The following is a 25,299-nucleotide window of genomic DNA, read 5'->3' as shown; positions in this document are numbered from 1 at the left end:
TAATTCTTGTAGTCCAGGAGAGAGAGAGAGAGTGTGTGAGTGAGTGTGTGTGTGTGTATATATATATAAAAAAACAAAAATGTCCAACATTTTCAGAGGCAACGATAGTAGGAAAATATAGCATTTCCAATATTTTTCAATACAATCATAGAATCATAAAATATGTAGGGCTGGAAGGGACCTAAAGAGGTCATATAGTCCATCTTCCCATGCTGATGGGGGACCTACACACTCCCTGATGGGTATGTGCTGAACCTGTTCTTAAAAACCTCCAGCGATGGGGATTCCACAATCTCATTTGGTAACCTATTCCAGAATTTAACTCTCTTTATAGTTAGAAAGTTTCCCCTAATATCTAATTGATCAATCTCTTCTTTGTAACAGGCCTTACGATATTTGAAGACAGTTAACAGGTTTCTCCTCAGTCTTCTTTTCTCAAGACTAAACATGTCTAGTTTTTTAATCTTTCCTCATAGGTGAGGTTTTCTAAACCTTTTATCATCTTTTTTCTCTCCTCTGGACTCCCTCCAGTTCATGACTATCTTTCTTAAAGTGTGGTGCCCAAAACTGGACACAGTACTCGAGCTGAAGACTCCCCAGTGCTGAGTAGAGCTGCAGTTACCTCCCATGTCTTACATAAACACTTTTAGTCTTTTTTTTTTTTTTTTTTTTTGCAACTGCACCACATTGTTGGCTCATATTCCATTTGTGATCCACTATAACCCACAGATTCTGTTCAGCAGTACTACTGCCTAGGCAGTTATTCCCCATTTTGTATTTCTTAGATTTTTCCTTCCCAATTGAAGTACTTTGCACTTGTCCTTGTTGAATTTCATCTTGTTGATTTCAAAACAATTTTCCAATTTATCAAGGTCCTTTTGAATTCTAGTCCTGTCCTCCAAAGTACTTACAACCCCTCCCAAACTTGAAATTTTATAACCATACTCTTCACTCCATTATCCAAGTCATTCATGAAAATATTGACCAGTTCTGGACTCAGGACAGACCCCAGGGAGACCTAACAGATACATCTTACAATCACAAGTTTATTCAGTGATGAAAGTTTTTACCAGGATTTTTGAAGGATTTCATTGTACATCAACCTGATCTTTAAAACACAATCCTATTACTGTATTAGTTTGTCTATTTCAGATTGAGTGTTTCTCCTCTTGCCACCAAACACTTTTTTCCCCTCACTCTGAGCATGGAGCCTTTTTACAACGACTATAGTAAAAATGAATTAGTTCAGCAGCAGAGAGCAAAGTGGCTCAAGATGAAGAATTTTATTACAGTAGCCTCTGCTGCTTACAGCTGTGCCCTAGCCTCATGGCAATGTACAAAACAGAATAGATGTGCAAGAAACAAATGCTCCAATAGGGATGAAATACTTTGTCTACAAAAACTACAGTATTAGTCAAGTGAGTAATTCTGGGTGAAAGTCACACAATGTGAGACTATCTATTCATTGCTACAGATAGCTGAACCAATTTTCACAATACAAGAACCAGCTTGAACCTTTGCTAATCCTGCAGACTGAACAGACTATAAAGCCAGAACAGACCATTGTGATCATCTTGTCTGACCTTCTGTATAATTCAGGTCATAGAACTTCCCTGAATTAACTCCTGTACCCAGCATCCCTTACAATCTTCTGCTGGGGCAGCTCACCTGTGTTTAAGTCCATGCTGTCACATCTTCACTACTATTGTTACCCATGCGTGTTAGATTAAAGTTAGCACAGGTATGCCTATCCACGCTACAATCGCCCCTCAGTTAGCAGTGTAGATGTACTCTAGTCTAGAGTGAATAATTAAAAGTTATGAATTAAACAGTAAGGTATGGAAAGATCAGCAGAACTGAGATAGAAACAAAGTAAACTGATATGAAAAAGTTTAATCTGTATAAGAATTAGGGACTGGTATCTGCCAAGTGTCATGCACCTTGTAGGGTGGATGCATACCTGCATCACAGGTGCCAACTTTCAGCTTTCCCTAGGGGTACTCCATCCTGAAAACCCACTCCCTCCAACCCTTCCCCCAAGTCCTCACCCTCGCTCCGCCTCTTTTCGCCCCCACTCCATCCCCTCCGCCTCTTCTCACGCCCCACCTGCCTCTCTCCGTCCCCGCTCCGCCCCTACACCCCAAGCACGCCCCTGCCCTCGCTCTGCCTCTTCCTGCCCCTGCTCCTCCCACTCCCCCCAGCACCTCCCGCCCACTGCCCACAGAGATTGGACAAGGTCATGTCAGGCAGAGCTGGTAACATAAACCAGCTGTCTACAATGACAGACCCGGGCCCTCATCCACTTTGCTACAGTGCCTTTCCAGGTGAAATGGGCCAAATGATCTCTTTGTGTAACCCATGCCAACAGCGTGGGTCTTGGTTGCTCTCAAGTGGCTAGAACATATATAGAGGTTAATGAGTTTGTTACTGCATCCATAATAATGGACTGGTCTATTAGTTGAAGTGGTAGGTGTTCATGCTTTTAGATCTAGAGATCCCAGGTTCAGTTGCTTTAGATCAGTGGTGGGCAACCTGCACACGGCTCGTCAGGGTAATCTGCTGGCAGGCCGTGAGACAGTTTGTTTACACTGACTGTCTGCAGGCACAGCCACCTGCAGTTCCCAGTGGCTGCAGTTCGCTGTTCCCGGCCAATGGGAGCTGCAGGAAGCAGCGGCCCATGCCACTTCCCTGTGGCCCGTGCCACTTCCCGCACTCCCATTGGCCAGGAACGGTGAACCACAGCCACTGGGAGCTGCAGGTGGCTGTGCCTGTGGATGGTCAATGTAAACAAACTGTCTCACAGCCCGCCAGCGGATTACCCTGACAGGCCACGTGGGGCCTGCGGGCTGCAGGTTGCTCACAACTGCTTTAGATGACCCAAACAGGGATGCCGTTACACTTGTCTGTGTAGTCTCTCACCACTAATCATACTCTACTCCCAGAGTTAGGAGTCCTGAGAACCAGGTAGTTCACAAATAACTGTATTGCCCTCACAGAGGATAATACCATGTCTTCCCTGCCAGTTCCTCCAATAGCAAATGTGGCAGTGGTCTGTGCTGTGCATCTAACGGTTGTGCATTCAAACATAGTAGCTGATCCATGTTGGAGGAAAATCTATGTAAGGTAGTGTGTGGAACCTGGAATAGTTGTTGAAATGACTTTATAGTGCAAAAAATATAGTTAGAGGTTAATTTGGACGTTCTGTCAATACTGGTTTTATTGATATACTTTTAGTTTTTGTATTTTGGTTAATGGGAATGGTCCCTTTAAGAACAGGGTGGAGCACAGATGGGCTTGTATGAGGAAGACAGAGCAGTGTGTTGGAGATGTGGGAACTTGTTTAATAAACCAATCTTTCCAGAAAGCAATCTTCACGCCTGAAGGTGTAATATTAGCATTTATTAGGAGGCTAAATGCCTCAGAACATTGCTTAATAAGCTTCAGAGCCTTTTGCCTGTAGGTCACCAGTATGAATCCATCCTAACTCAGTAGGAATAAAGTGTTGTGTCCCATTAATGCAAGTTTGGTGGCCCTTATATGCGATGAGTTTGATGGGTCTTAATTCCAGCTGCCATAGTACAAATGCACCAACATACTTTGCACTAATTGTCAGACATAACAGAGGCCAAGAACTTCATGGACTTTGGAAAATGAGCTACCCCTATTGCCCTAGATCAGGAGTTCTCAAACTTCATTGCATCGCAATCCCCTTCTAACAACAAAAATTACTTCACGACTCAGGAGGGGGGACCGAAGCCTGAGCCTCACTGCTCTGGCAGGGGGGGCAAAGCTGAAACTCTAGGACTTCAGCCCCAGTCAAGGGACCTGCAACCTGAACCCTGCAGCCCAGGGCTGAAGCCCTCAGGCTTTGGCTTCGGCCCTGGGTAGTGGGGCTTGGGCTTCAGCCGTGGGCCCCAGCAAGTCTAAGCTAACCCTGGCAACCCTATTCAAAGAGGGTTACGACCCACTTTGGGGTCCCGACCCACAGTTTGAGAACCGCTGCCCTAGATGACTTTCCTCCAAATCAGAGCTGAGGAATGCTGGCTTGACAGTGTTTGGAAAGCTTTCACTGTTGCTGCTCTGTGAATAAATAGGTCCGTCATCAGGACATTAAATCCACATAAATTGTTTAAAGCTGGAATCCTCAAGCTATGTACAAATTGTTGCACATATGCAACATACATAGCTCATTAAATTATTTGCATAAAGTATTATTTGCATAACCCTTTTTCTCCTCCCCTCCCCCCGAATTAATTGGCAGTAAATGGTTGAAAATAAAGTTAAATTAAACTGAAAAGATTACATGCTTCTAATTTCTTTTCCTTCCTAAGTAAATGATCTGAGTTCCAAGACTCTGCCAACCCACCCCCCTTCAAAATAAACCTCCAGAAATTACCTGAAGAGAGAACAGAAGTTATTCTGGTGATGAAGCACCATATCATTGGAATAAAGCCAATGCTCAGTGGAATACCTTTGACACTCTCACCTCAAACTGTACTACAGAAATAGACAGCAGATTTCTAAGAGACCTTTTGAAAGTAAAATGATTAACTGAAAATTGAAGAATGGTGGTTGTACCAACTGTGTACCATTTGAGTTGCTTTCCAACATTTAAGATGTCTATAGTCAAAGAAAATATTAGGACTTCTTAGAAGCATACAGAAAATTCTTCAGTTCCCCAAATGGAAACTTACAAAGTGGGTATGAAAAAAAAACAAAGAATGGAATATGCTACATTGCTACAGAGAATTAGCTAAGGATTTTTGGGTATTTAAACTATGCATTTCATAATCTCAGATAATCTGGTTTATTTTATGTATTTTTACTTTTGAGTCTGAATTTTCCTCAATTACATTTGTTTTTAAACTACTACATTTTTGTGGGAATTTTGTTGATGTTGTTTTATTCTAAAGTTTCTGAAACACATTTTCAACAAGAGCTCAGCAAAGTATTTTTGTCTGGGAATATGCTTTCTAGGTTTACTTCATTATATAGCCCCAAGTGAGATCCTGGCCACACTGATGTCAATGGGTGTTTTATCATTGACTTCAGGATTTCACGTCTTGTTTCTAAATTGGGAAGGTAATCACACAAAATATACAATATGGGGTAAGTAATTGACAAAAAGAAAAAGCTGTCTTAATTACATTTATTTTTTTATCGAGTGTGAATTATTTCATGCAGTCCTTATTCCACCTGAGTGATGATTATCGGAACATTCTAAAGAAACAATTATCAAGTTTAGTGATGGTAGAAACAGGCTTTTTTTTTTTTTTTTTTTTTTAAAAAGGGCTGTGGATAAACCCATGTGCATGTTCCCCTCCAGCCTCCTCCATCCCTCCTCCACACTCCTTTCTACCTTCTCTTCAAATTAAAAAAGTAGTTACTTTGCCTGTGGTGCATATCAGTATGAAGTTATATCTCAGATAATAGCAACTTTGGGTTTGTATTAGAATAAAACTTTCATTACAGATGAAAAGGCTGAAAATTGTTTAAAATTTCTTATCTAGTATCTGGAACTCCGACAATCTTTCCATTCTCTGATGAAAAAGTCTGGCATTAGGAGAACCCAAAAAAATTAACACATTTGACTTTGCATAAGTAAATCTAAGCCAAACCGCCCCCCTCTCCGCCCGCCCCCCGGCCGCTGCTCCAACTCATTTAATATTCTACTTGTTTTTGGAACTTTATACCAAGAAGAATGGAAAAAATATAGTGATTAGTTTGACAAATGAAAAGTTTTATTTGATTTCTACTACTATCTAATTATTCATTAAAAGCATTCACAGTACAGGCTCAGAGATCAAACACTCCTACAATTAGTTTCTCCTCAAAGCACCACAGGATCGTACACATCTGAGTTCATCGTTTTGAATAGCGCATGCCATAAAGGAAAAAAAAACACTTACATTAGGTCTCAATCCTGCTGCCATTTCATAATACTTCTCCGCTGCTTCATTGAGACTGGCTTGTCTATTGGTGCAGGGAAAAAAAATAAAACTACACTTAGTTTTTGTTAGGTAAACATGGAAAGTGTACAGATGGGACAATTGGACAATGCTTCCACCATTTAAAAGTATCCTATTACCAAATGCCAATATAAATATTTTTATAGCTCTGAACATCAGTTCTCTACAATGAAATGCTCTTTTTAGTCTTATTCACATTTTAGTTCTAATAGGATTTCTGTGTACATTGCAAAAAAATACAGTGGGCCAGATACCGTGGAACAGCCAATGCAAGTTTATGGCCCTTTGCCAGGTTACACCAGCTGAAGATCTGGTAAAATATTTATAAAATTAGCCATACCTTCAAGTATTATATATGTCAAAATTTGGGTTGTAACAAAGCAACTCAAGTCTTTATTCCCTTCCAATAACACTGTCATAAGGATGCTGACATATGCACAAAAACAACCAAACAAACTGAAGGGATGCCACGTAGGTTACACCTTCCACCATTATTAATATTTTGCTTATTACAATGCTTAAACCAAACAGAAGGACAAATGTAGTATGGTTTCCTGTACCAAGAGGTAGTTAAAAAGGAGCCCAGGTGTCTTATCTGTAGACTTCTCACTCTTGACAGGTGACTTTTGGCACGTTTGTCTGTTAGGGGGGGCTAAAGATGCATTCTTTGTTAAGTTCATATTCTTATCCTGTGGCACATTGTCTTGCAGCTTTTAGAGGATGGAAGAGGTGGGGAAAAAAGCATAACAAAACTCAGATTTCATCATTTTTTCCAGATTTCCAGAACGCTTGTAAGTATCTTTTCCAGAACACTTGGATCTGCAGGTTTTACCTATGAGGTTTTTAAAAACTGTTTATTGTTCAGGGATCATAGATTGCAGGTGTTAAACCTCCATTCAACTTTCCACTGGAGTTTTGAAAATTAACCACACAATGTGCTATCGGCAATTTATTCCAATCAATGCATTTTGATAGACAGTAATTGGTCTTTGGAGTAATATGGAGGAAGGAAAATCCTTTTGAAGTTTCACATAGTTTTCAAGCAAGTTGAAACCATTTCCTGACAAGCAGTTTGCCACAGGAAACCCAGTTTATACCCATCAACTGTTTTAAATTACTCTGCACATTTATCAGCTCAGTGGTTGAGTGGCTAGAAGTGAGTGTCTAAAAATATTCGTTTAGCACACTTCTGAAACATTCCTGCTGTTTTAGTCAAAGGGATGTTGTGGCACTTAAAACTCCTGAGCAAAAAGCTAAATTTCACAACTTAGTAAAAGACAAGTAAAATTGAATGTGTCAGGTAGCTTTCGTTTCACAGAAAGTCAGGAAATACAACAATCCTAAATGCAGCAAATTTCTGTACAAACAATGTGCCTTGCCCAGGAGGTAAAGAAAAAAGGCACATTTTCCTTAGGAAAGAATTGCTTGCATATGAACATGTAATGGATTGAAATTCATGCCCCCTCCAGCCAATTGGAAATACATTACTCTCTTTTCTTCCTCAAATATATCTTGAAACATGGACCATTAATTTTCAAGTTGAAGTCAATTTGAATTTATAGTTCCTTATTAAAAATTGTTTTTATAAATGTATTCAATCCATACTAATCTTGTGAGGAAAATGCAAGTTCTATTATTGGGGCATTTATAAACAGTTCCTTCAGCTAAGGTACAGTAGAGTTCTGATTCACATTCTCACTGGAAATCTAAACTAGAATTCATTAAGTTAAGCCCTGGAATGGTTTCCCCTTGAGAAAAATAAAAGACATGGAGGTAGGAAATTGCAGTAACCCTATGCCACTAAGCAGCAAATGGCTCTGGATCAATGTCAAACAATGGAAGGGTTCCACTGGAGGAAGCATAACTTAGAGAAAAATATTAGATACAACAGTGATAAGAATAAAATACAAGCAAGGAAAAGGAAGCCAGGAGAAACTGGGGCATAGCTAGAGAAGAAAGACTGCTTTCAATCATTATGAATTATATCCTAGGCTTTCCATGGTGTGACCTTGAAAGCAGACCTGACTTCTGCTGCTTGACTCCCAACGCTTAAGTACAAATATCTGCCCTCTTCCACAACATAACTTGCTGTCTAGCATTTAAATCCTGGTCAGAAGCAGCCCTTAAACTGAGCCTCTAGACCAGTGATACTCAGACTGAGACTCAGGAGCCGCAAGTGGCTCTTTAATGTGTCTCCTGCGGCTCTTCGCAGCACATGATATTAAAACACTGTGTGATATAATTAATGTAATTTGGCTCCTGAACCACTGAGGTCTGAGTATCACTGGTCTAAACCCACTGGTTCTTATCCTTATGTATGTCTCATAGACTCACAGACCCAGACTTTAACGCCAGAAGGGACCATTGTGATGATCTACTCCAGAGGTAGGCAAACTACGGCCCACGGGCCACATCCGGCCCACGGGACACTCCTGCCCAGCCCCTGAGCTCCTGCCCTGGGAGGCTAGCCCCCAGCCCCTCCCCTGCTGTTCCCACTCCCCCTCTCCCGCAGCCTCAGCTCACTCCAGCGCAATGCTCTGGGCGGGGGGGTTGCGAGCTCCTGGAGCAACGCAGCGGCAGAGCCGGGGCCTGACCCGGTGCTCTGTGCTGCGTGGTGGCGTGGCTGGCTCCAGCCGGGCGGCGTGGCTGGTTGTCCTGGTGCTCTGGGTGGCACGGCTGTAGCGCCACCAGTCACTGGTGCTCCAGGCAGTGTGGTAAGGGGCCAGGGAGCAGGAGGGTTGGCTAGAGGGCAGGGGAGTTCGGGGTGGTGGTCAGGAGGTGGGGTGTGAGTGGGGACAGAGGTCCCCAGGAGGCAGTCAGGAAGGATAGGGGGTGGTTGGATGGGGCGGCGGGGGGCAGTCAGGGGCGGGGGTCCCGAGGGCAGTCAGGGGACAGGGAGAAAGGGTGGTTGGATGGGGCAGGGGTCCCGGGGGGGGCAGTCAGGAATGAGAGGAGGGATTGGATGGGGTGGCGGGGGTTCTGAGGGCTGTCAGGGGACAGGGAACAGGAGATTGGATGGGGCAGGAGTCCCGGGGGGGCCGTCAGGGGGCAAGAAGCAGGAGGGGTAAGATAGGGGGTGGGATCAGGCCACGCCTGGCTGTTTGGGAAGTCACAGCCTCTGCTAAAATACAATTTTGGAAACGTGATGCGGCCCTCGGGCCAAAAAATTTGCCGGCCCCTGATCTAGTCTGACCTCCTGAACACTGCAGACCACAGAGTGTCACCCACCCACTCCTGTAATAGACCCATAACCTCCAGCTGAGTTACTGAAATCCTCAAATCATGATTTAAAGACTAAAGTTACAGAGAATCCACTATTTACACTAGTTCAAACCAGCAAGTCACCCATATACCATGCTGCAGAGGAAGGCAAAAAACCTCCAGGGTCTCTGCTAATCTGACCTGGGGGAAAATTCCTTCCTGACCCCAAAACCCACCAGCCAGACACCTGGGAAAGAGTTACCTGTAGTAACTCAGAGCCCTCCCCATATAGTGTCAATTGACCACCTGTGATATCTCACAATTGGACTTTAGTAAGTACGACTCATAAGGTCCATGGACACCCAAATAAAAGATAAACAATTCAAGGCTGATTCATTTAAATTATTATGTTGCTAATCAGCCCTTAAAGTAAAAAAAAAATATATCAATAAAAGTGGTGATTACATTATATTTGTCTAGACATGCAAATATTTCAGTGGGAAGAAGGATTGTTAACCTCGTCCACTTGGCATCTGCTGTGTTATAAAGCCCTGAATTGAAAGCTCCTGGTGTTAAGTGAGAATCTGGCATCTGCCCGGCCAAAGAAAACCGGGAACTTCTATGTAAGGAAAAATAATCTAGAAAGCCAGAATTTGGCACTAAGTCTTAATTCTTAAATGAAACTTTTGGTGCTATAATAAAATCATGATCAGACAGTAAACATTTCAACCTTCATCCTATTTTTATTTATGTCGCTCAATCACCCTCCACCCTGTTTTCAGTTTCTTAGAACTTTGCCAAACTTCAACTATTTGGGCTACATTTTGCATGCTGAGCATCAGGCCTCAGGCTGAAGTTTGTTTCAGACACACAGGCACATGACTCCCAAAGGCCCTGAACCTGCAGTGAGCCTCAGATAGGCACACCTATGCCACTGAAATCCTATTACCTATTACAGAGCTCATTGCAAGTACAGGGTCTTCGTTAGGAAATATCAAATTGGCTGTTGAATAGGTACTAGCTATTCTTTAATTCTAAGGCCTGCAATCTAACTTGCTTTATTAATATTAAGGAATTTCTCTATAAATTAGTCTATTTCACAAAAGCTAAATGATAAATTGTATTTCTGTAAATATTTGAGTTTACATTAATATATTTCAATAAAACAAGGCAGTAGTCAAAGAAATATACAAGATAAGCATGACAGTTCAATATTTGAGTTTAGGCAATTAGAAGTAAACTGGATTTCCTAATTCTGTATTGACATGAGTGATAACATTTTCAAATCCTGCTTTCCTTGCTGACCAGAGTCATCCCACTAAAGTAGTGGGACTGTCTGAGCAAGCCACGGCAAGCAAAAAGGATTTGCTCCTGTTATGAGTACAAAGAGTAACTTTGTTAATTATTTAAATATTCACATATTCATGTTATGTAGGAATGTTTATATTGCGCAGAGGAATGAATGTGGGTGTTTGTAGTTAAACATTTATTCTACTCTGAGTTAATGTTTATGGGAAAAGATACACTTTAAATGCAAAAGCTACTAAAAATTTTTAATAGTGTTTGTAGTGTTGTTGTAGCCATGTGGGTCCCATGTTGGTTAGAGAGTCCAGGTGGTTGAGGTAATATCTTTTATTGAATCAACTTCTCTTGGTGAAAATTCAAAGTCTAATAAAAGATATTTCTTCACCCACCTTGTCTCTCTAAAACAGTGGTGGGCAACCTGCAGCCTGTCAGGGTAATCCGCTGGCGGGCCGCCAGACAGTTTGTTTACATTTGTATGGCTGCCTGCAGCTCCCAGTGGCCATGGTTCATCGTTCCCGCCAATGGGAGCTGCAGGAAGCGACGTGTGCCACAGGGATGTGCTGGCTGCGCTTCCCAAAGCTCCCATTGACCAGGAACAGCGAACCGGAGCCATTGGCAGCTATGGGTGGCCATGCAAATATAAAACTGTCTGGCAGCCCACCAGCAGATTACCCTGATGGGTTGTGTGCGGCCTGCAGGCTGGAGGTTGCCCACCACTGCTCTAAAAGATGTAAGTCAGTTTATATTTTTGGCTTTACAAAAACCTGACTTTACCACAAAAATAATATTGCTATCATGTATTGTTGTTATTACCTTCCTGTAATTTTGAACCTCTTGTTCTACATCCAGGCCAACACAAATCCTGTTGTTTTTTAATAAACAATTTATTTTAAATCCATCTCTTCTTCTCTGTAACCATAGCTACAAAGTTCATCCCCTGCCTGGTTAACACCTCTAATCTAACATTTTTCACCTCACAATCCTCCAGTCCATCTAGCATCTAAAATAATCTTTCACTTGACAATCAGCCTGCACAATTCCTCTGGGCCACTCCATTGTCTACCATTGCCTACTATGCTGTTTAAAATTCTCAGCTTTGCTTTCAAGGCAGCACCCACTTACCTCTCTGTTCCGATTTGTTGTTGCATCGCACCTTGCCACCTTTAATGCTCTGTTTATAACCTGCCACCTTTAATGCTCCGTTTATAACCATTCACCTCCTTTCCTTCTCACCCATATCTCTACACCCTCTTTCCTTCTAATCCAACTGCCTGGAACCATCTCAGTTCTCTGTCATTCAAATTCATCCTGAAAACCCACCTCCTCCAAAAATCCCACAAACACTTTGGGATGGATTTGGAGCTGCTTCAATAACTTTTGAATATATATTCTGTTAATCTGACTGTTATTTGTTGTTTACTATACAGAAATATTGAGTGAATTCACTAGCAGGATTGTGAGGAAATGTAGGCAGGAAGGAGGCAACAGACCAGCTAATAACCTCTCAGCAAACACCCAGGACTGTTGACTTTAATGTTGCTGCCCGGACTCCTGCTAAGCCAGCCACACCAATTTAACCAGACTCAGAAAACAGTAGGACTTGGGACTGAACTTTGACACACTCCAGAGAAAGTGAACCCAGAGTGTTGTAGCCTGGGACCCAGTCTAAGGCCATGTCTACAATGCAAGCTTTGGTCAATGCAAGTTACGTTGCCATACAGCCATCAAAGTTTGTATATCATGTGGGTGCATGCATATATGGCTGCTTGAATCAGCCCTGTGCTTACTCACCAGAAGTGCTTGTCTAGATGCAAATTGTGGTGAACCATAGGTAGGTATCCCAGAGTGCCACTTGCTGCCATCCATCATAATAACTTTTGGGAAATGTTTGCAATGTGTTGTTGGATAGGCATGACTCACCCAGGGATCAAGTTCCCAGTATGCAACTTTCTCCATCCCATAATGCCAGATATATCCCATAATCTGTACACCGTTTTTTAAAAACCCCACACAGCCGTGCAGCACTTTTCAGTATCTGCCATCTCTGACAAAAGCACAGAGCCTGCAGAACTCTGCACTATTCTCATGAATGTTGTAAACACAGGTCGCATGAAGCTCCTCTTTCCAGACCTGCAGGAAGTACCATAACAATGAAGGACATTACAGTTTCTTCAAGGACAGTTTGCTGAGGAACATAGTGAAAAACTATTCAAGGCTGTTGTTGGTGTTCATGGAGCAGCTGCAGATGTTGGAGTGCTGCTTCAGGGCATGAGAAACGAGCACTGACTGGTGAGATCGCACAGTAATGGAGATTTGGGATGACAAGTAGGGGGTGCAAAACTTTTGGATGTGAAAGGCTACATTCCTGAATCTGTGTGCTGAGCTCACCCAAGCACAGCGACACTAGAATGAGAGCTGCACTGACAGTAAAGAAGTGAGTGGTGATGGCACTCTGGAAGCCTGGAATGCCAGATTGCCACCAGTCAGTGGGAAATCCTTATACAGTTGGAAAATCCACATTAGGGGCTGTTGTCATTCAAGTGTGCAGGGCCGTTAATTGTCTCCTGCTACACAGGACTTTGACTCTTGGCAACGTGACACAGTGGATGGATTTACAGCAATGGGGTTCCTGAACTGTTGTTGGGCAGTAGCCCACCTTCCCACAGAGTACATCAACAAAAAAGGCTACTTTTCTATGGTTATGCATGCACTGGTGGATCACTGGGGACACTTCACTGATGTCAGTGTGGGCTAGTCAGGGAAGGTGTATGACACACGCATCTTTAAGAACACAGGTCTGTTCAGAGAGCTGTAAGCAGGAACATTCTTTCCCGACTGGCAGATTACCATTGGCGATACTGAAATGCCAGTAGTGATTCTGAGGGGCCCAGCTTCCCTCTGGCTCATGAAGCTGTATGCTGGCCACCTCGACAACATCAAGGAAATATTCAACAATGGGCACAACAGCTGCAGAATGACTGTTGAATGTGGTTTTGACAGACTGAAGGGATGCTGGAGGTGTTTACTCACTAGATTGGATGTCAATGAGAAAAATATCCCAATAATTACAGCTGCCTGTTCTGTCCTGAATAATATCTGTGAGGCAAAGGGGGAAAAGCTGCCACCAGGATGGAGGTGGAGTGGCTTTCTACTGATTTAGAACAGCCAGACACAAGGGTCATTACAAGATCCCAATATGAAGCTATGCTGTTGACGAAGTCTTTAGAAGTTGCATTCTGCAACTTAATAAAGATATTTTTTGGAGAATCAAACTAGAATTTTATTCAATGGGGGGAGGGGGGGGAAGTGCAGAAAAACAACATGCAAAAGACCCACAGGCAATGTAATGCAAACTTTTAACAAATTGGAAAGCCAGCAAACATTTCAGTGCACAAATGTAGTCCATTGGGGCTACACATACCTCAAATGTGGTTCTCACAAGTCAGCGTATGTGAAGCTGTGGTTCTCCTTGCTGTCCTGTGGTCTGGAGTGGTAAGGGAAGGATGTGACCCATGATAACACTTGGTATGCTGGGGCGGGGGTCGGGGGAGATATAGGGAATAGCAACCATGGACAGAATAATGGAAGGGAGTTTTGAAACTTATCTTTCCCTTTCTTCTTATTGACACTTCTTCTTTGGAACACCTCAACACAGCACTGCTCTCCAGTCCTGCCATGGTGAGTATGGTCTGCCAGGGATAGGGTGAGGGAAGGATTTTCTGTTCCATGTGAAACAATACAATTTTGGTTCCTATTCCATGGGTACAAGTAGAGGGCAATGGCACCAACTACTGGCATTATTTTCCACATGTGGTGATAGTTTTAGATTATCATTTAATCTTGAGGGTAACAAAGACACCGAGTACACAGCTGCTGCTGGTGTCTCAAAGCTGCTCAGGCCTGTATGCTTCTAGTTTATTTACTGCAACAGTGCCAGCTGAACTCATTGTGAAGCGACATGGGAAATTGTCTACCACAGAGAAAGAAATAAGGCAGCTATCCCTAAAAACACTGGTAAAGGATTGCAAAGTATCTCCATGAAAGTTTCATCAAGGTCTCTCGGGAGGATACAAGGGACATCCCTATGTTCATGAACAAACTGTCCTGCATGGCCCCTTGTCTAATCCAACATGGAATGAAAAGCAGATGCCAACTCTACCTCTGTTTGTTATACCTCTACTCTTTTGTCTTGTTAGCTTGGCTGGTAGGACTGGATAGAGTGTGATGGAGTCCCAAACAGATCCTGGCTTGTGGCATGGCTGCAGCCTGCCACCTCTCTTCCTCCTCAGTATTCCCACTAGTCTGAGGGGTGCTGGTGAGATATCTGCCACGTATGGCATGCAGTTTGTTGTAAAAGCAGCAGAACTGCAGGACACAATTAGATCTATTGTTGTCCTCCCAGGCCTTGGACTATCCCAGGCAAAGTTCCTTTAATTTCACATGGCACTGCTGCTGATCCCTGTTATATCCCTCTGCCTGCACCCCGATGCAATCTGTTCATAGATGTCCATGTTTTTGTGGCTGGCCCATAGCGGTGCTTGCACAGCCTCTTCTTTCCATATGCTTAGGAGACCATTATCTCCTGTCTGCTCCTGGCAGGAGCGCATCTACTGTGTGGAGCCGGCATGGTTGGTTGGGTAGTTGCACGCAACAAGGAAGAGCTGTGAGGTGTGCTTGCCAAGGTAGACCATCAGGAAAAGGCATTTCAAAAACTTAGGGGAGGGCTTCCAGTGTTCGTGACCCCATGGCAGTGGAGTCTACTACACTCACACTGTGTTGACCCCAGTATGTCAATCTTGGCTCCATGCCATTCAGGGAGGTGGTTTTATTTCTTGCTGTAACAGGGCACTTATGTTGGCCAGAGACAAATTTGAGTGTTGACGCACGGTGACTTAAGTTGACCAAACTTTGTAGTGTTGACCAGGCCTAAGAGTAGGAGAATAGCATGATTTTACCCCAAGGTGGTAAAGAACAAGGTCAAACCTGATGGGGGTACATTTAGAGATGCCATGAAGGGATGAGAGGTGCAGCTAGTCCTGTAAGGGTGACAACACTAACCTACCTTGATGATATACCATTGCCCTCAGCATCATACCTTCACTTTAAAGACAAAATCAAAACTCCATTTTATAGTGAAACCCATCATCTATCTGCCTAATTTCCTAGGCTTGTTTTCTTCATTAATCTAATGTTCAGATGAATGACTCTGCGTATGCCCATTCCTAAGGAGGATTAAATGTTAAAAAGTGAGCAAGGCAAACAGAAGGATCCTTAAAACAATTGATATTGGTGCTGTTTTTTTGGGATAATATTTAATGGATGAACAATTGTACCATTTGTCTTGGTTTCCTTTACTGATCTACAAGAACTGAGTCCATCTCTTTCTAACAATCCTTTAAAGGCATTTTGGGGCTTATTTCAAAATCCTTATATAGGAACCTTCAGTTCAGTTTGGAAAGTAGGTCACTCAACTAAGAACTTATTCTATCTTCTTTTACAAGCCATTGTCTTTTTCATTTTGTATTTGTGGATGTTAAAATTATAAATTGCATAGCAAGAGAAGTCTATTAAGATAACTGTTCTAATAACGACTCTGTGCTAATTGAATGTATTTACTCAAAACTACTTCCCTTATTTTTGTACATTATATATGGTATATTTTCTAAAGCAAGATATAACCTAACCCAAACCATTTGTGTTCAGTCATTGCTCTTCCTTTTAAGTACATAAGAAGCATAATCATTACTAAGTTATCCTAGAAATAAAGCCTGGAGACTAATATAGTAATATGGGGTTAATGTAATTGTTTAGGTAGAAGCTCAAAGTTGCTGAAAGTCAAGGTGCATTGGTTTTAAATGGAAACCTAAATTTTCAGATACCAGAACAAAATTAAATACAAGACTGCCTCTGAATCAAGGGGATCTGATAATATCATTAATCACTCCTGTGTTTCTCAAAGTCTCCATAACCCTTGAGACTGATATTTAGACTTCTAATCAGCTTTCTACTCCCTAATGATATTTATATAATATTCTTTGGTATTTCCAATACTCTCAAGTTACAGTCAGAGCAGTAGAGTTCCATTCTCTTATTTATAGTCTCTTTATTTTTGTGACTCAAGTCTTTAAAAATAATTTAAAAGGCAATGTTGCTGAAGGTACTGTAGGAAAATAAGATATATTGTTCTCATATACAAACAAAGATGATTACATGCTTGTGAAATACAGAAATTTCCAAGGTAGTGAATAAGGCGTGTAAAATACAGAAAAGTTAAAAATAGACTCGCCAGAGTCTGCAAATGTTTTTTTTCTTCCTTATTAGTTATAACAAAGCTTTCAAAGGGGGTATTTGATTAAAAAACAAACAAACAACACCACTCGCTGTAAGCAAATACTGCAGAGTTTGGGGTTAGGGGAAAAGAGAGCGCAAGAAAACCAAATAAGAATAAGGTAGAGAACTAACCTGAGCATATGGGCTGCATTGAAGACAACATCAAACTCTGTATTGTCCAGCTCAGCTGCTTTCTTTGCCATTTCAGCTGCTTCTATCAGGCGGGATTCTTCTAGGAGAAACTGACCTGCATGGAGGATATGGATGTTAGCTCAAAGGGGAAGAAGTAAACAGTATGATGGAGAGTGACACATGTGAAAATCAGACATCAGACACTCAAAAGGAAATATGTTTTGGAAGGAGACAAAATTGTATGGAGGGTGTTTTTTGTATTGTTACTAGTACAATGGCAGAGATGCTGTAAATTATAGCTACAGCCTATCTATCTAGATGCCCTTCTTTGATTAGGTGAAATCTATATCAGTTTCCATACAGTCAATTAAATATATCTTCACCATCCTATGTTTAAGTAACATTACATTAATGATAAACCAAAAATTCTAAACTCTAAACCAGGGTTACCACTGTTTAATGCAGTCTGTTGTGCATTGTGCCTGACTTTGAAGCACATACAACATAACACGAGCCAACTATACATAATCTTTTATACCAAAGTCTTCATCTTGCTATCCAATTTCTCATTCTTCACTGTATGCAGTGTTCTTGTAGCCATGTCAGTCCCAGGATATTAAAGAGACAAGATAAGTGAGGTAATAACTTTTATTAGGCCAATTTCTGCTGGTGAAAGAGACAAGCTTTTGAGCTTACAGAGTTCTTCTTCAGGTTGCCTGAAACTTGAAAGCTTGTTGCCTTCACCAACCGAAGGTGGTGTAATAAAAGATATTACCACACCTACCTTTTCTCTCTGATTCTATATTCACATTATTACGATAAACCCAGGAGTAATTGCTTTGAAACCAATGGAGTTACACCAGTGAAAATACAGTGTAAATGAAAGAAGAATTTTTACTTTAACTTTGTTTTCTTAATTTCTCTCGTAAGTAATGCTATTACAACAACCCCGTACATTTATTATCCTTTGTTTTTAAGAAAAGTAACACTAAATGAGTTAAAAACATCTACATGGCTATAGCCAGTATGTACAAATCCATTAAAGAGTATACAGATTCACGGTATACATTCATAGTGCACACTTTTTTAGTTGTAAAACTGCCCAACAGTTCTATAATTTTTGAACTAAACAAAGTACAAGGGGGAGAAAAACCTAACACTCAGATAGTGGCAGAAATAGAGAAAATATTTCTACATGTATAGGAGTTTCAGTCCTGATCAAATGTTTTCATCCTGAAGAAAACACTGAAAACCATGAAGAAAAATGTTGAAACACAATAATCTGCTTTGGAGAGAAGTTTTAGTGAACAAAAAAATAAAAATAAAATAAAATAAATAAATGACCATGCTGTACAGGCTGTTCTCTACTTTAATATGCCATAATAAATAGTAAAACTGCAGGCAGATACTATGGATAACAAAAAAGCTATAATAGTCGCAGAACACATACAATAAAAGCAGAAAATGACACAGTGCGCTCCAGCATTCAGAAACAATACTCCCAGTCACTGTTCATTTCGCACAGAGGGAGAAGACATTATTTATGCCTGAGGGAATTCTGCACCAAAAACCTAAAAATTTTTTGCACAATATTTTAAAATTCTGCAAATGTTATTTATCAACAAATAAATGTGGAGGCTCCAGCATGGCGGTGGGGAGCACAGGCCACTGACTGCACGGACATGGGAGATCACCCTGCAGCCCTTTGCTCCTCTGCAACAGGCACACCAGATGTAGGCAGCCCAGCAGGATTCAAGTGTGGAGGGGCTTAGTGTGGGGGGATCCAGGTGTGGGGTGAAAGGGTTCAGTGTGGTGCAATTTGGATGCAAGCAGCTTGGTAGGGGGTCTTGGTGCCATGGGGATCTGGATGCACAGGGGCTCGTTGGGGGGTTCCGAGTGCAGTAGCAATGGGACTCTGCAGGGGGGTGTAGGTGAAGGTGGTTGGGGCTCAGTTGTGCGGTCTGGATGTGGGAGGGATGGGGCTTCGCAAGGGGGGTCTGGGTGTGGAGGGCTGGGGGAGTGCAGCTTGGTAAGGTAGGGGCCCAGGTGCAGGGAGGGATTTATTGGGGTGGGGGTTTGAGTGAGGTGTACTCAGTGGGGGGTGCTCTGGGTGCAAGGGAGGGTCTGGATGCAGGGGGTGAGGCTTGGCAAAGTGGGGGGTTGGTTGTGTGGGATTTGGTGCAGAGAGAGTGAGGCTCAGTGGAGGGGACTAGGTATGGGCAGGTCTGGATGCACAGGAGTTGGGCACACAGGTAACCCCTCCCCCCACGACTGAGGAGTGATCGGGGCAGGAAACTGGTTCTAGGGGGTGCAGAGTTTCCTCCTGCCTGGGGAGGTTTCTGGGGGTGGGTTTGACCTGGTCCCTGAAGGGGAAGAGGAAGTCCCATACTCCCCAGTCTCTCCAGAACTAGCAGCTGAGCCCAGAGTCGGTTAGAAGCCACCGGCCGGGGCGTACCCAACCCCTCCCTCCTCCATGGTGATTTACCTCTCTGCTGGCTTCTTTAGACCCCTGAAACAACGCACCCATGCTGCCGGAGAGGGATGCCTGACTGCTCTTGAGGTTTCCCTTTGCTTCCCCATCAGAAAGTCATTTTTCTGCAGGGAAGCAAAGAAATCTGTGGGGGACATAAATTCTGCACGTGCACTATGGTGCAGAATTCCTCCAGGAAACCTGCACTCCCCTACTTGCCCCCCCCAAAAAAAACCCTTCAAAATCGTATACCCATGTTTTACAAGCATATGCTAATAGTGCTGTACAAATAACCGAATATTCAGTTCTGGTGCAGGTCTGAAAAAAATGAAAAAAATCATTATGGGTCAACCCAAAACCAAATATTTCAAAATTTCAGTGAACTAAAACAAAGTTTCATTTTGTATGTACTGAAAAGTTTTTCAGAGTGTTTTTTTTTTTTATAAAGACTTTTATAACTTTTTAAAGATACAATTGAGGGAAATCCTGAAACAAACCCTCTTTTTGAAATGAAAAAAGTCAAAACATTTTGTTATGCAAATGAGAACATGAACCATTTTCACATTTCAATTTCCACACATCTCCGCCCCTCCCCCCAAACCAAAACAATTTGCTGAAATTGACTCAAATTAGTGAATTATTTCAGATGACCTGAATATGCATTTTTTTTTTTTTTGGCAAAAAAGCGTTTGCAGGAAAAATTTCATCCAGCTCCATATGTGAAGACCACATACATTACTTTGTATTATGTACCAATTATTCTTATGTAGGCTACACACTAACAAATCCCAACTGTAACAGTGCAGGCCTCACTGCTGTGGCGCCTCCTGCTGGTCGTCTCAGGGAATTAGCTCTTTCCAGAGCAGAGCACCCTCTGCAGGCTGGTATCCCGTTGCCGCTGGACCCCCACATCCCTCCCTGGACTCCAGTGCCCCGTTATCTGGGGTGCTGACCCTGGCAGTAACCCCTCACTCTTGTCCCCGGGGAACCCCCATCCCCTATCCCCACCTCGCGTCAGTCGTAGGCTACTGCCAGTCACCAATTAGCCCCTGCTCCCTGGGGCAGACTGCAGTATAAGCCACTCATTACAGGCAAGGTTTGTTTTTTGGACCTGCTGCCTTTCTCTGCAACCCAGTACCTCTATGGGGCCTTGGACAAGGCCCTGTAGCCTGGGGAGTTGCTAGCTTGGAGCTCCCCAGCCCCTCTGGCCTTTTCCCAGCTCTGCCTCACTCTAGGTACCCTGAGCTTCCCAGCAGCCAGGCCCCTCTCTTTCTGAAAGCAGAGAGAGACAGTGTGGGGGCTCCTGGCTTCACTGGCCTTTATAGGGGCAGCTGGACCCTGATTGGGGCATGGCTCCCAGCTGAGGTTGCTTCCCCCAATCAGCCCAGCTTTTCCCCTGCCACAGCCCTCTCCCGGGGCTGTTTTTAACCCTTCGGGGCCAGGAGCGGGTGACCACCCCGCTACACCAACATTAAAATCCTGACAGATAAGAAAATCTGTAAAAGTTGGACCAAATTTCCCATCCCCTCAAAACCCGGCTTTTAGTCTCAAATAAAGCCATTAGGTAAAGCTCTGAAGGAAATAAAATAAGATTGTTGGTTAGACCTATGAGAATGGGCTAGGACAGCAAAACAGAGTTAAATCACTGAACCAATTTCTTTTCGTTCCAGAAATCCATCCATCATACTCCAGATAACCTGGACATCTCAGAAGAACTGGAATTTGACTACATGTTATTCTAAGAATCAAAATAGTATTTTCTTAGTAAACTGCCCAGCTTAAGTTTGCATGAAAGTATATTTTGCAATTTAAATGAAAAGGTAAGGTAAATTATTATAATGATGTGCAGCTGTTTCTCTCCAACTGCTATTCTTTCTAAACTAGAGATGCTACAGATGGAAAATGGTAAACTTTCTTTTTTTTTTTCAGCATAAGTTTTCCCAGAATTACTAGAAGGACGACTTCTATCCTACATACCACGTTAACATTTCCTAGCTTCAATCTTACAAAAATGCATAGGCAAGCTAGATTTACCTATCACTGGATTTGTGATACACTTGTCAGCAATATTAAAACTCAAGCTCACTCAACAAAACTCTTCAGGAGAAAAATATTTCTCTCTTTCTGCCATTATCATTATTTATGATTATTTAAATAGCAGCCAAGTCTGCTAGGCCTGTTTGTGGACATAAGCTAGGTCCCTGAAGAGTTTGCAATCTTGTATGGACAGCATGGAGACAAGAGATGAGAAGAAAACAACATGAGAGTCTACACTTTGAATTCCTTCTTTAGATTTATAAATGCATATAATCCAAGACCAGAAGGGACACCGTGATCATCTATACTGACCTCCAATATAACAGAGGCAATATTACTTCCCCAAAATGATTCCTTTTGAATTAGAGCATCTCTTTATAGATTCCATATTCCATTTGCTCGGTTTGCAGTATATATGTTTCTATAAATAAAACCTGATGAATGTGCTGCAATTTGTAGAAGTTGATTTAGATGCAACTGGATTGTAATTTCCCCATACCATTAAAAATGATATTTTACCTAGGTATTGTGCATACATCCTACTGTATGTTACTCAAGGGAAAGTTAAGGTGTTCTACTCCAATATTCCATCTTCTGAATCTACAAAGTACATTTCCATTTTTATTAAGCTTTAATTAGTACTGTTTATTCAGCTTAATGTGGTGGTTGATGACCAATAAACATATTCCTTCCACTTTACAACTATAAAGGATATCTCACTGAAAACAAGCGTGTACATATCCCTTGCTGAACTGTTATTTTATCACTTATTAAAGCATTACTCAGAGAATCATGGCAGGCACCTTTCTGTTTCCTACAACAGTTTTTGCAATTAAGGGAAGCGATTAAAATCAGGAGACTGTCCCTTTACCAAGCAGTACCAATAGGTCTTGGAAAGCAGATGTCAAAAACCTAGGTGCATACCCCAACAACAACAAATTATTAAACCGAGTCAACACTAAAACATAGCAATAACTTAAGGACAACAACACTTTACAAGAACACTTTAATTATCAAATAAAAAAAAATAAAAATAAGGAGAACCAGAAGAACCCCCAGAAAAATGAGTAATACTTGGTAATTAAACAAACTTGGGAAACTGCTCTAATCATCTTTATTCTGTGCCCTGTAACAGTCTTTACACATCTACTTTACAAGGTGTGATATTTTTGGATCAAGGACTTTGCAATGGATTTTAAATGTCTGCAATCTATGCTCACATGTATCTTAAATTCGGAAGAACCAGTGTTAGGTACAGTGGGTTGCAATAGAGACCAGAGAGCGATTGTGCCACCGCCTGCCCCCAACATATTCTCAGTCCCAGATTTTCCCAAAAATGTGTTCTACAATGTCCAGCCCTCTCCTGGACAGTTGAGATATTAAGATTTGATGCCCCTGTAAAGAGTCAATATTTAACAGTTTGTTACTTTAACTGGAGTTACCAAACAGTTCACTTTAAACACAGGAGACAGGTAGATAAATAGCTGTGACATCCACTCCTGTTTGGGCAGGCTGTACAGCCTAATATCAATGAGTATCCATAATTCCTTATATAGTGTTAATACATACAATTCACAATGATATTAATCACCAGCATGTCATTAGCTTTCAGGAAATACCTGACTCTATACAACTTTATAATGCAGTAATATTGGATATAATCATTTGTTTGAGTTGCTTATCACTTGGGGTTCAACCCCCCACCCCTTCCCATCCTTACAGACGAGTAAATCTTTGAAATGGATTCTTCTGAAAAGTAAAATCTGGACCGAGCTTCTCTCTCCTTCTGGGTGTAGCTGCCAGCTGTCTTATCCCAAACTTCTTGATATGAGGTTTGCCTCACCCCTTGTTAGCTTGATGGGTCTGTTTACTGTTTATATGTAAATTGAGGTAAATACACATTCCTTTGTTTAGGATAGACCTGTTTAACAACTCCCTCTGACATATCTGGTTTGAACACATTTTAACTATCATTCCAGCATAAGTCCATAACTCTTAATACCCACTGAGTACATACATCCTGCATGAATATTAATGATCAGTGAGGTATTCATTTTCAAATGATACCTTACAAGGAATATTTTGTACAAAGATGATTACAACAGTGGGCAGGGTATGAATACAGTGGTGTTTAATGTCACATTTCCATTTTTTCCTCTCTCATCTTATTTTGTAAAGGCTGTAGATGTTTGTAGTATAGGGACATTTTAAATGTGAAGAAGACATACTTGTACAGTTTGCAGATGAAGTTTCAAAAATGTGTGTCAGACAGCATTGCTTTTATAATGGAACAGAGGGTCCTGTGGCACCTTTAAGACTAACAGATGTATTCCATTACATGCGTCTGACGAAGTGGGCATTCACCCACGAAAGCTTATGCTCCAATACAACTGTTAGTCTTAAAGGTGCCACAGGACCCTCTGTTGCTTTTTACAGATCCAGACTGACACGGCTACCCCTCTGATACTTTTATAATGGCTTACACACAGACGCACACACATACTTGCTTGACACCAATATCAGGAGTTGATGAAGAAGCTTCTTCACCACAGTAGCTTTGGTTTTGGTGTTCCCCATTGTGACGGAAGGTTCCCCTGTATTCACACCCTACACATTATTGTATTAAACTTTGTACAAAGTATAGTAAGGTATCTAAAAATTCACTTTTCTGATCAGTACCATCCCGATAAAATATGTGCAGCAATACTGTATGTGCATAAGATTCCAGTTTATGGTGGTGGTAACACATTGTTCCAAACTGAGCTTGGAAAACAGATCTGTCTCAAACAAATGAATGTGTGCTCTGTTTAATTTGCATTTAAGCAGTAAACAGAGTCATCAAGCAGGAAGGGAAATGAAGGAAGCTCAAACAGGTGAGGAAAAATAGCAGGGAACATCCTTCTCCATAGACTTGTTGCCTCCTGGTCCCCATTTGGAAATGTTTTTCAAGAGAGGGACTTACACTGTAAAAAAGAAGGGACAAACACCACAAGGGACCCCTTTCTCACTCTGCCCATCTATTCACTGCATCTGAAGGGACAGAGGAAGCAGCCATTGGACTGGAAAAGGGGTCCTGACCTAAGAGGTTTAGTCAGTACAACTGCTGTAAGCATGCGGTGAAAAAACCTTGCTTTGGATTTATAAACTTGTATTGTCCAAGAGAGGGCTGGGCAGTACAGGACAAACATTTCTGGGGGAAAATCTAAGACTGGGGGTGTGTTGGGGTGACCCTGCACTTGGTGAGAGCCAAGTGTGGCTGGCAGGCTGCAGTTACACACAAACACCCAGGGTTTGGCTTACATGCTGGAAGGCAGTTTGTGAGTGGCCCAGGTGGGAACTCCTTCAGCAAGGTGTTGTAAGTCACGCAAGATTTCAGGGCAAGGGTGGCACAGCTACTCATTAATCTAGATTGTACCCTGGTATGTCGTACCCATACAAGTACTTTAATTTTTGTAGGACATGGAATGTTAATGAAGAATGAGAAATTATTACTCTCAGGGTTCCAATTGTCTAATCAGGAATTTCTGAGGTATGTTTCTTTGTGTTCACTGTTTATGGATGTAAAGCAAACTGGAATAGGCACAATCACTGTACAAGGTATGTTAGTTTTTGTGGTCAATGAATTTTGTGATCATATGAAACCAGTGGAACTATTTACTGTATTAAAGCTAAGTTAATGTATATTTTCAGGACTGGGGCTTAAAACAGTATTCTTCATATTCTTCTTCTACTCTCTGTTTTATATATATTCTACAGTCAAACCATATGAACCCAGAAGGAACCTAGGGAATATAAGGGCTTCCAGGAACCTGGCATTTTACCATATATTAGGGGCTAGTCTACAGAAGAAGTGCT

At 41.9% G+C, this 25,299-nt stretch overlaps 1 protein-coding gene across 3 annotated transcripts in view; it reads right to left on the bottom strand.

Annotated features, from left to right (window-relative positions):
- The window catches only part of TMTC2 (transmembrane O-mannosyltransferase targeting cadherins 2), a 375,568-nt gene that overhangs the window by 21,891 nt on the left and 328,378 nt on the right, over positions 1 to 25,299 (bottom strand). For all 3 annotated transcript variants that reach the window (XM_065559918.1, XM_042850889.2, XM_042850888.2), the window contains 2 exons: positions 16,938 to 17,052; positions 5,910 to 5,973 (listed from right to left, as the gene is read on the bottom strand). In XM_065559918.1, the coding sequence (XP_065415990.1) occupies positions 5,910 to 5,973; positions 16,938 to 17,052 (179 nt within the window). The remainder of the gene's footprint in view (positions 1 to 5,909; positions 5,974 to 16,937; positions 17,053 to 25,299) is intronic.

Source organism: Chrysemys picta, chromosome 1 (genome assembly GCF_011386835.1).
Source record: "Chrysemys picta bellii isolate R12L10 chromosome 1, ASM1138683v2, whole genome shotgun sequence".
NCBI lineage: Eukaryota > Metazoa > Chordata > Testudines > Emydidae > Chrysemys > Chrysemys picta.
The sequence above is the reverse complement of the archived record's forward strand: the minus strand, read 5'-3'. Positions and strand labels throughout refer to the sequence as shown.